Genomic DNA, 11950 nt, shown 5'->3' with positions numbered 1-11950 from the left:
ATAAACTTTAAAAACAAACAAACATCCCACTTGTTAAAACTGCCCCTGCCCCCTTATGAAAACGTAGCTCATTTCCACAATGGCATGACTTTGAAAGATTTAAGCTACATGTATAATTTAATTTCTCTGATGTGGAGGTCACATTTAAGTGCTTTTATATGGAAGACACAGGATGAGAGTCCAGCACAGAGAACAGAACGTTCAAGAAGTCTGAAAACATGCACAGCATGTCTACTCAGAAGTACCACTGAGTTAAATGGAGCATACTCTTCACATATTTCTGTATCCCGGGGGTTGGGCTAGATGACCCTTGGGGTTTCCAAACTTTACAATTTTATGAGAGCATATAGGATTGCAGGGTTGTGCAAGTCCCAGTGTGGGCAATGGAGCGATTTTTAGAAGTTTAAGCCCCTCCACCTCACTTAAAAGGCCAGTGGGATAAATGTGTAGGCCTTGTGGTGGAGCTTGGGGGCGAGAACTGGGTGGTATTCCTAAAAAAGGTGGTATAAAAAATTTATTAAGTTTGGAAGAAACCCTGCTCTCACTACTTTGCCAACACTTGACCTATATACATACTACAGGACAACTGAAATTTAGTGGAACCAAATCACTTTTATTGGGCATTTGAGTTACAACACAAAAAGAACAATAGATGGTTTTATACAGTTATGGACAATAGTATGGATAAACAAAAAACAAACAAACATGCACAGCTGAGTAAGAAGGTAAGAGTCCCTGCTGAAGCATTCACGGGAGGTTTAGTTTTCACTGTCACTTTCTCCCAGGGTGTGCTTGTCAAAGAGATACTCTGCCATTCCAGATTTTGGTGCCCCCATCTTGCGCAAGTTGGTCACATGGTCACCCAGTTCTTTGATGGATTTGACTTGCTCATCCAAGTAGTGGGTCTCAATGAAGTCGCATAACTGGAAAATAAAACAATGTATTAGGCACACCACACTATCGATCCTGCCAGCAAAGCAAAACAGTCTTCAAAACTATCATCAAGAAGTCAAGGTTTCCTGATGAAACCATGAACAAAGTCAACAGTCAAGGTACTGCCAGTAGTTAAAGCCTGGTTTGACCTTAAAATGCAGCTCTGCCTTCAGATTCTCTTTGAACAGATGTAGCACACAAGTAGCGTGTGGGGTTTTTGTTTTTACCAACTCCAATTAAAGGAGAGCTGCTCAAGAATTAGAGCACGATCTACTACTACTTGATCCAGGCAGGGATGTACTCCATGCTAAAAATGAAAAATCTGTATCAATGAAGACCAAATTCTGTTGCATGTATAGACTATGCAGATTTTGCAATGTGTTCTGCAGTTTTTGCTAGCTACTAAAGAAGTAAGGACTCTAAAGCCCCACCCCAGCCTCTAAAACAAAAGAAAAATATCTGAAAGCTTCTCACTTCTGCAATCTTAGTATGCAGTGCAAAAATACCTGGAAATGTGTGGGCAGGCATAAAGGCTAGAAATGGTCTCTTTAAATAAAAATAGCAAAAAATCTCATGGTGTCGAGTTCCCTACCCACACGAACACATTCTGTAGTCCCACAGCTTCTCTGAACACACAGTTCCACCTACCAGCGTGGAATTCCAATTCAGCCCAGTTCTTTTACTGTTTCAAATTTCATTTACTTCTTGCTTTTTTTCAATCGCAGCAAGTATTTGAGCATATCATTTACAAAGACAAACATGCTATTTCCATTGATTTCCAACTTACATGGGGGTCATTTTTGTCAGTTGCCAGCTTGTGCAGTTCCAAAAGTGACTGGTTCACATTCTTTTCCAAGTGCAAAGCACACTCCATTGCTGTCAATCCACTCTCCCAGTCATCACGATCTGGTTTCTAATAAAAGCAAAGGAAACCACTCTCAAAGCTGAACCACTGGAATAACAAGGATTATTAGTACAGCATACACCTATCAGAATAACTGGCAGGTATTTACAGGACAAATTTAGGGCCTTTATGAATACACTTTAGATTAAATACTTCATTACAGGGCATGTTCCAGCGCAAAATGTGTCTATTGCAATGTCCTCCAGCTCCTGAAACTGTAACTGGCTGCTTCTAACCCGGCTCCAGGCACTGCCAGATTCCATCTACCTCTCCTCTCATCCCTAATAGCAAGGAAAGAGCAACAAAAACTACAGCAGCTAGCTAAGCACGCCCATAAACACCCAAATGCTCTGAAAGAGCCAAACGCCGATTTAAACTGCTCTTGATCACACTTCAAGTTACTTGTGATCAGACTTTCCCCTTACTTCCCCTGCCCCGCGGTCAATATTTTTTCCTTTGACACAAGCCACTTGCTTTATCACTGAATACTGAAGTTATATGGAACGCCACATATTTATCTGCAGATTAGAGCTGTTCACTGTTTATTACATAATCACCAGAAGATTGGTTGATGTTGCAGTTTCCATGGCAACTACATTCTCAAGCTGCATTTTCACTGCAGAACGAAGGGCATGTTCCATTTTGCACATATCTTTCAGCCAAGCACTAGTAACCCAAGACACCTCAAGCCACTTTAAGCTTGAAGGAACTCTTTCCTGGTCAGCTTGGCCAGCAAGACCACCTGCAAGTTGCAAAGGACTGTAGGAAATCCTAGGTAGCCAACACTTCATAGTGTTCAAGCTAGGCCTGATGGGACCCACTTTTGGCCTGTGTGAACTGATCTTAACTTTCCTTTTCATGCAGAGGTGGTAAAGCTGTATTTCAGAAAAGCTGGCCCTACAGTTAGAATTTATCAGAGAAGCCACCACAATAACCCCCCCATGGCTCCTTGTCACAGTCTGAAAACCAATACTTCAAAGCAAGACGTGATCAGCAACTACACGTAGTGCTGCAGTTTATCTACTGCCGGACTGTACCACTTCAGATTGGTCATGGGGAGGGAATCCAGTTTTGAACTGTCCTCATAACTCCATGCATAATTAAAATGTGAATGTTGGTGAGGGTGTTCTAGTTTCAAATTACCCCCAAGTAGTTTTGTACAGGCAGCAAGGAGTTTGTTTACACAAAGGGATATTTCCCCTCCCTCAACCCCACCCTGGTGTACAGGTATAATCTAGCAACGCTACATCCTATGAGGCCCGTTATTCATGAACTCTTCTTAAGCAGATTTAGCTTCTGTAACCTCTAGATTAGTTGTGGATTTTGCATCTAATGATACATTCAGTCTTTGAAAAGCACATTTTAGTTCTTTTCATAATTTTAATCTGGATCCCAGTCCAGGAAGCAACAGTGCTGTATTTACCACACTTTTACAACTCACTTTGATGTCCTGCAAGAAGATGCGGCCGCCTCTCTGGTTTTGCAACTTCATAAGTTTCTCTGCATGCTCACGCTCCTCGTGGGACTGGTGAAGGAAGTACTTGGCAAAGTTCTTCAGGGCCACATCATCACGGTCAAAATAGTAGGACTGAAAATAAAGTTCAGATTCATTAATTAGAATCAGGGAACCATGTATTTCAACCATCAATGTTCATATCACTTGACATATGCAGGCAGGAACCTGCTGCTACTGGTTGGCAAATTTTTTTTCTGACATGGCAGTTCTTGAAACTACTGATCAACTAATCTATCAAACTTGGCCACATTAAAGGTTTCCATTATTACTTGTTTCTGGTATACCACACATAGGCTCAAGGGTCTAGAAGCACTGGAGCTCCAGCCTCAGTCAAGCCACAACAAGCTAAAGTGACCTCAATGTGGAAAATCTAGTTGATTTTATTATTTAGTAGTAGTGGTGAAAACCTGGCCCTTAACAGCACAATGGTGCTTGCTGAACACTTAAAATGATCAACTTGTGTTCTAGGAGTAAGAAAATAACTATCAAAGTGACAATTATTGATAAGGTTAGTTATGAAACAAAGCATGACACTCCGAAGCAGGATCAGAAACCTGTGACTTCTTTGAGACCATGTTGTCTCAAGAATCCAGCCCTTTATAGTCAGTTTTGACAGTCCAAGTCTAATCCCTCTAATACACTTGCAAAACATAGTCCAGATAAATAAATTAATTTTAACAGGACTGTGGAAGCTCCAACAGCAACTTTATAGGTTCTAACTTGCTCAATTGTGTAATTTGGTTGTTTAAAGCACTGCTATTCATTTGCTTACAAGCTAGTTGTATGTTCCGTTCTACTTTCCAACTAACGCTGATAAAAGCTCTAGGGTTGAAGGAGTCATCCTAGTCCTTTAGCGGAGTTTGTAATATGGCAGCCTGCTTTAATTAATGCAAATTGAACTGTTAATGCATGTTGAAATAGGCAGGCCAATCTGTTATTTGCTTATTAAGATGCTGCCAGACAAGTAATAAAGCTTGTTTTACTATACCAAGCAACCGAGCAGTAGATTGCTCACACGTGGTCCACTTATCCAAGTTCTCAGCACATTACAGTACATTCTAGCACTCAAAACAGTGGGCACCAAGTGAAAGGCAAACATTTTCAAGCTAGGGTCAGAGAAATGGCTTGTAACTACACCTACACCCCAAACGGCATACTGTTTGAAGCTTCATTGAAGATTCTTGGCGTTAACAAGCCCACAGAGTCCCACCCACCCTCCTCCTGGCAAGTTTAAGATAGCCATCTTGAAGTCCTACTGTTCTTCATGTTCACATAGGCTAGTACAAACATTACAGTGGAAGCCTGTTTATACCAAACGTGTATGTGGAAGGACTGGTTAAAGATTAACTTTTAAAATGCAATCCCCTTTTCTTCAGAGGCAAGCATACAACCAACTGCTTTAAACAAAACAAATTCCTTCCAGTAGCACCTTAAAGACCAACTAAGTCAGTTCTTGGTATGAGCTTTCGTGTGCATGCACACTTCTGTGTATCTGAAGAAGTGTGCATGCACACGAAAGCTCATACCAAGAACTGACTTAGTTGGTCTTTAAGGTGCTACTGGAAGGAATTTGTTTTGTTTTGACTATGGCAGACCAACACGGCTACCTATCTGTAACCAACTGCTTATTTGGGAGTCCACCCCATGTTGCCTGCTAGCAAGGCTGTGTCAAAAGGTGCCCCCCAAAGCTGCGTTCTGCCCTCCTCACCGCTCCCGGCAGCGCAGTGCCCAAATGTTTGCCAAACCCCAGCGGGCCGGGCCTGCCAACCCCAGCCAGTGGCGCAGAAGCTGCCTTGACCTTTAAGCCGAGCTCGGAGCATCACGGAAGGCCCCGCTGGGCGCGAGGCAGGGCGCGCCGCGATGCGCTTCTCGCTCCCGCCGCAGGTGCGCGCAGCAAAACTGCCGCTCAGCAGGAACGGAGAACCAAGAAAACCGCTACAGCGCAGCGGGAGCGGATCAAGCCTCCCGTCTCAGCCGCCAAACAAACAGCATAGAAATGCAAGCGTCAAGGATCTTTTTTTTTATGGCGGTTCTTCGACTCCCGAGTTGCGTTGCGCAAGAGGCTGGCTGCTCCAGGGGGAGGAAAAGAAAAAGGAACGGAGCGCCTTGCGGCTCCTCGGAAAATAACAAACCACCAGATTTATTACGACATGAGTAGCGAAGTAGCCCGCGGCTGAAAAAAACCTGTTGGGCCTTTTAAGGCGTCACAAGACGTTGCCGCTTTATGCTCCAACGGGCAGAGGGCAAGCCTCTCTGCACCGTCTGCAGAAGGGCAGCGGAGCGGCTCGAAGGGCGCCGCGATCTCCTCGGGAAAGGAAACCGCTCGGTTGTTTACAGCGAGGAATCCCGAAGGGATCCGCCTGCAGGAGCACGCAGGCCTCGCTCGCCCTCCAAGGACAAGCCAATGCACGGCCAGTAAACAGAGACGGAGGCGGCGCCCCCGGGGAGGGGAGGGAGCTCCAGCCGCCGCCGCCGCCGCGGCTTCCCTTTCCTTCGCCCCCGCCTCCAGCAAGGCACCATTCCCTGCTCCAGTTCAGGACCACCCCCCTCCGCCCGCCCGCCTGCCCAGGTCGGAGCTCACCATGCTGAGATACACGTAGGAGGCGTAGAGCTCCAGGTTGATCTGCCGGTTGATGGCGGCTTCGCAGTCCTGGTGGTAGTTCTGGCGCACCTGGGAGGGAGACGAAGCCATGGCAGCGCGGCTGTAGGTGGTGCAGCTGGGTCGGGCAGGCGGAGGCGCGGAGGTCGGGTGGGCCCGAGCAGGGGTGGGTTCCGTCCAATCACTGTTGAAGCAGGAACCTCCTCGGCCGGGTCTGTCGGAACGTTCTGAAGCCCTGCGCCTTACGTAGCTGCCGTATATACCCGGACCCCGAGGCTGCGTCACAATCCGAGGCGGGGAAAGCCACGCCCACCGCCGCGCGAGGAGGGGGGCGGAGGGAAGGCAGGAGAGCGGCGCTCCGATCTCGCGCCTGAGGAGTAAGCGTGACGCAGCAGTTTTTCCGCGGCGAAGGCGGCAGGCGGCGGGAGCGAGGAGAAGGCTCCAGCTCCAGGGAGAAATCGCTGAGTCGTGGTGTTATTCGAAATTCAAATAAAAGTTGCGTGCTGAAATATGGGAATGAAAGATCCGAAGGCAGTGGTACGCTATAGAGAAGGAAGCCAGTTAACGCATAACCCAAAACAGTGTGTACGTGAGCGCGCGCACATATACTTCTGGGAGTGTAACATCCATAGGAGCCAATTTCTAGGGGGCCCACCCCCCAATAAAAACTTTGAGGGGACCATTCAGATAGTGTCCGTGCGCCGCATCATGTGATCGATTATGCAGGGCGGGGCTTACGTGCCCGCCCCGCCCCCAATGTTTTATTCCAAGTTGGCATCCCCAGTAACATCAAGAGACTGGAAAAATAGTGACACAAAAAGTTCATCTCTTCTGAGAGAAGAATCATTGTGATGTAGTGCAATGGTTCTAAAAGTGGGTTGCAAGCCAGTGTTGGTAGTGCAAAGATCATCTCCAGCCTTCTCTGGGTGGTGGGCATCTTACCAGCTTGAAAGCAGAGTACCCAAGCAACTAGCTGTTGAATCAGTGTGTTCTTTCAATGCAAGGGGAGGTAGAGGGGCAACTGCCTTCTTGCAATTAAATTTTTATTTATTTATTTAAACTGTTTTTAATCCCACTCTTCAGAAGAAGAAGAGTGGGAGAAGGGGGAAAAGGAAACTCAAGACACCAGTTCTTAAAGTTACAGTTCTTTTAACAGGTCAATTATAACAGGCCTGGTAGCCTGAAGTAATGGCTATTGCTAGGTGACCCATGAAGGAGGAGAAGACTAGCCAAAGGTAGCTGGTCTCCCAGCAGAGCCGCTGAAATAGCCCTGTTGCCTTTTCTTTTTCACTACTGTAACCTGATGGAACAGGCAAGGCTAGGATGGTGTTCAGAGATAGCCCAGAGACAACTGGTCTCTCAGAGCAGCTGATGGCCAGGTCGCAGCTTCTAGAGAGAGAAAACACTTATTCTTCTGTTTTAATGTGCGTTCACAGTTCCTGTAAATGTAGCACCTTCTTTTACAGCAGTGCTTTTTAGGGGTTCCTCAATCAAAAAGAGAGTTGGAAAAAACTGCTGTATAGCACTGTATACATTGCACACATACTTCACTCCTTGACAGGAGAAAATATAGCTGTGTACATACACAGTGCTCATTGTACATAAAACAGGCGTCAAGCCAAAATCAATAAGGCTCTTCTGTGAGGTCTGGTGATGTGTTCTGCCAAATGATTTTTTAACAAACAAACCTCCAAGTATACATTTTCTTGAATGCGCCAGGAAACACCTTTTCACAATGATGCACTATATAACTACTACTTTTTTATCGTCAAGTCATCTTCAGCATCCTTCACTTTTTCAGAATTTCAAAACACTGGCAGGATTGTGAAATTTAGTTCCCAAGTGACAAAGTCCTGAATCAGCCCCAGTAACGTATTAGTTGGAAGGGAAGCTGCAGAATCAGGTATGAATTCAGAAATGATTTGGAGAGTAGAAAAACACTGTGCAGTAATTATAAAATAGATGCCCTTAGTGGCTTTTGATTCCCTTTAAACTCTTGTATTACCAGGGTGTGTTGTCAAAGGCTTATTGTTTCAGCCCATAACTTGTAGACTGAAAGCCGGAAAGAAGCAGCAGACTTCAAACTGGTACTAATTAAAATGGTTTATTCTTGTCAAAGAGAGTAACAGGATAACTAAAGGATTTCAGTAGCAACTTGGTCAGGGTGATTCGATTTAATATTCCAAAAAAGGAAGCAACTCGCAACATGCTGAGTACAAATTATTATGATTATGATTATTATTAAAATTTGTATACCACACCATCTGAAGATCACAGGGCAGTTAAATATTGACTGATTGTTTAGAAATGTCGTGGTATCTAACATGTTTCAAGCTTCCGGGTTATGTGGCTGGCATGACTAAGCCGCTTCTGATGAACCAGAGCAGCACACGGAAGCACTGTTTACCTTCCTGCCGGAGCAGTACCTATTTATCTACTTGCACTTCGTGCTTTTGAACTGCTGGGTTGGCAGGAGCAGGGACTGAGCAATGGGAGCTCACCCCATTGTGGGGATTCGAACCGCCGACCTTCTGATCAGCAAGCCCTAAGCTCTGTGGTTTAACCCACAGTGCCACCTATTTGAAAGTCTTATTCCCTCATACGAAGCTCCCCAGCATTTGAGATCTTCAGGGAAGGCCCTTCTATTGATCTTTCCACCCTCACAGGATCACTTGTGGACAGAGCCTTTTCGGTGGCTGCCCCCAGATTTTGGAACTCCCTCCCTAGAGAAGCTAGAATGGCTCTCTCTCCTCGTTGCCCTTCCGCAGGCAGGTGAAGAAGTTCTTGTTCCAACAGGCTTTGAGGAATCGATTGCTTTTAATGAAAGTGCTGGTGCTATGCTGTTGTTGTTGTTTTGTAATTATCTGTATGTTTTTAATGGATTTTATATATGTATATAGTTTTGTTTTTTATGTGTTTTTAGCCATTATTATTTTTAATTGTAAGCCACTTTGAGTTGCATCAGGGGAAAAGGTGAGGTATAAATATAACAACAACAACAACTTTAAAGCCATGCCCCCTTGCTGTAGTATCTGCCATCCATACAATTCACTAGTATATCACTTTGTCTGCCCTCCTAACATGTGGGAGTTCTAGACATTTGGTATACTTGTAGGAGCTCTCCTTATATGCACCAAATGCACAGCTGGCAAGGGACGCAGTCCAGGCATCTGTCAGCAGCAGATGGCCCTGCTTACCTGGTGACACCCTGGTCTCCTGCTCAACATGTGGGAAGGTTGTTTGTAAGAATTTTTCTAAAAGGAGAGGCCAATGGATGGCAGGAAGCGATAAGTAAGCAATGCATACGTTTGTCTGCAGTTCTCACAGAATAGCTTTGATCAGCAGAGCACTTTATGGATCTGACCTTACAGTGTGTTTTGAGAAGAAGCTTTTAGGCAGAGTAACTTTTTTTTAGTTTCTTTAGCTGTTTGTTTTGAATCTGACATGTCACCCAGACAGGAAATGAGTGTAAAAGTTCCATTGGGTAACTACCCAGGCTATCACTTGTAGAAACCCAATTACATCAGGCAAACTATGCAATGCCCTGTAAGGAACTTTGTGCAACAATGAGGAAAAACAAACTACAGAAATATCACCTTGTGGTGAGTCTACAAAGTACTTAAGAGATTAGGAGAGCAAAACCTGGGTTTTGAAAATGCCTTTAAGAAAGCCAAATCACAGGAAAATGCTATGTCATGTTAAAGCCAATCAGAGTATTAAATATTAAGAAAGCAGAGCTACACAATGCAGAATTAAAACCACAGTGGGAAGTGCCACAGAACCCCACTGGAAGATGAACCAAGTAGCGTTGGTCAATTACTCATCTTACATGACTCACAGGGGTGCTGGTAATAATTTGTACATTTTCTTGCACCAGTCCCTTTGGCACAGGTCAGAATTAGGAAAGGTAATGCCTGCCACTGCCCTGTACTGTGAATGAGAAGCTATTGCTGCAACTCCATAAACCCTAATACATAAGCTGCTGTATACAGTGGTCAAGGTACTGTACTGCTGAGAAATACTGGGCCACTTGTTGGAAGTGTCTGTAATGTCCAAAACCTGTATTGATTTGCCGAGACATTTTTTTGTTCTCCAGGCCACAGATCCCGCTGGAAATGCTGACACTCTTATTTGCCAGAATGCAAGAGCCTTGCTGGGTCAGGCCAAAGGCCCATCTAGTCCAGAATGCTGTTCTCACACCAGCCAGCTTGACCCACTGCCTCCTTTTGTTGTTCTTCTACCAGTTCCCTTAGCCTCCTGGGCTGTCTGCAGGTAGGGATATTGGAAAGCAGTCACCTTGGTGCTGATTTGCTGCCTCAAAAGTATTTCAACGTATGTAGGCACCATCTAACAAGGACCAGACTACCCTACACAACAGAGAGAACACTGTTGAGGGTTCAGTCCCAAGACGAGAAGCAGATGTCCCTCAGGCACTGAGCTGAGGTGTCAGAGGAAAAAATTCCAGAAGCTAAACACAAGAAGGCAAATGAGGGGGAAAGATATCTCTGTTGAAATGCCATTACGGAGACTTTCCACTCCCTATAACCACTTCAGCCCCCTTCCAGCTACTGTGCAAACACAACTGGTAAACAATGAGGCTGACTGGTAGGTCTGATGACTGTGGAAATCTAGCCCTGCCCTTCGCTGCAAGTTAGTGAGAGAGCGCTGCTTGTTTTTAAACAGGGGCCGAACTAGGCAGTGTCATTAAATACCGTATGTCTCTGCCCTTCCCAGGTAATTTATTATGATTTTTAAATGTAAGCTGCAGCAGGGCTGGGGAATTGTCCAGATTGCAGAAGGCAGAAGTAGGGAGCTTTCCCCCTCCCTTGTTGAAGTCCTTTGAAGCTATTTGCATAGGGAGGAAAAACCCCCCTCCTTTGGCGCCAGAACCAGGGGCATTTAACCTCAGGTCTAGTTAAATATCAGCAGTTCCAAAAGACAAGCAGAGACAATAAAAACAGCCGGGAGTCCTCCTCCTACTCAGTCGTTTCCTAATCCCCATCCAAGCCCCTTCTCCTGCCCACAATCCCTCATGTGTGCTGTCAGTCCCTATTTTGTCCTACAACCATGCCCAAAAGCTGAGCTCACAGTGGCCATTCCACATTCTGCTCATTCAGGAGTCCACACTTATGCTCTTCATGTGATGAGGGGAAAGCCAGCATGTTGCAACTTGGGCATGTGGGATTTTTTTTTTAAAAAAAAAGTTACACAAATGGGATTGAAACAGCTGTAGAATATGCGGGGGGGGGGGGCGGAAACCAGCATCAGCTGAGCAGAAAAAGCCCCCACTTATCAGGAGAAAAGAGAAACACACTTCTTGTAAACAAAATCTGCCCTTTTTCCCTTATGGGGTATCCAAGAGCCCGTAGAGAGTCCTTACATGGGTTCCCTATTGGTAGGAGAAAATAACTGAGGCCAACCAGAGAATACTGAGAAGCAAAACAGCTAGTAAGCCTGATCTTTATTGATCTGTTGCAACAGGGTGCTCCCCTCACACGCAGGAAAGGAGGAGGACCCAGAACCAAAGTGTGCCTGCCCTTATATAGAGATTTTAAATTCCCTGCCCTGGAGCTCAAGACCACCTCTCCATGCATCATACATACATCACAGAAGGGGTGTAACCCAAGACCACCCCTCACAAACATCATACCTACATCACAGAAAAGGTGGTCTACAACAGAAATTTGAATGTTGTTGTTTTTCCTGTCTGTCAGGTTATCTGATAATGCCTTACCTGATTGCCTTTCCTGGTAGTCTGCCCATTCCTTGAGTTGGTGATTTCCCAATTCCTGAGACAATGGGAAGGCTCCCTGACCCCCTCCCTCCTTGCAGAGAAAACATTTGGTCAGTTTGGGAGTCAAAATGGTTTCAGGTCAGTCTTCCTGTGCTGATCTATGTACGTGCTTGGCTGGTACATTTATGAAAATTTATTATATATATAAGACCTTAAATTTTATTATTACACACTCTTCACAAGGCAGAGTCTAGATAGCTTCGT

General features: G+C 45.2%; 1 protein-coding gene and 1 long non-coding RNA gene across 2 annotated transcripts; one reads left to right on the top strand and one right to left on the bottom strand.

Annotated features, from left to right (window-relative positions):
* Positions 1-592: 592 nt before the first annotated feature.
* On the bottom strand, positions 593-6193 carry FTH1 (ferritin heavy chain 1). Its single transcript, XM_081855001.1, has 4 exons — positions 5935-6193; positions 3279-3425; positions 1721-1846; positions 593-923 (listed from the first exon to the last, which is right to left on the bottom strand). Exons 1-4 carry the CDS (start codon positions 6043-6045, stop codon positions 759-761), a joined length of 549 nt encoding a protein of 182 aa, XP_081711127.1. The 5' UTR covers positions 6046-6193; the 3' UTR covers positions 593-758.
* A 121-nt stretch (positions 6194-6314) lies between these two features.
* LOC309337956 lies at positions 6315-10677 on the top strand. Its single transcript, XR_014154566.1, has 2 exons — positions 6315-7855; positions 10049-10677. It is a non-coding gene; the product is annotated as an uncharacterized lncRNA (long non-coding RNA).
* Positions 10678-11950: the final 1273 nt, after the last annotated feature.

Source organism: Podarcis erhardii, assembly GCF_964252035.2.
Source record: "Podarcis erhardii genome assembly, chromosome: 1".
NCBI classification, from domain to species: Eukaryota; Metazoa; Chordata; class Lepidosauria; order Squamata; family Lacertidae; genus Podarcis; species Podarcis erhardii.
Note: the sequence above shows the minus strand (reverse complement) of the source record. Positions and strands in the feature narration are given on the sequence as shown.

Excerpts from the sequence above, each read along its gene's own strand:
- FTH1 (XM_081855001.1), bottom strand. The coding sequence starts at position 6,045 with ATGGCTTCGTCTCCCTCCCAGGTGCGCCAGAACTACCACCAGGACTGC. Across the intron at positions 3,426-5,934 it reads CCTACGTGTATCTCAGCATG|TCCTACTATTTTGACCGTGA; the intron begins GTGAGCTCCGAC and ends CTTTATTTTCAG. Across the intron at positions 1,847-3,278 it reads TCTTCTTGCAGGACATCAAA|AAACCAGATCGTGATGACTG; the intron begins GTGAGTTGTAAA and ends TGCTTTTATTAG.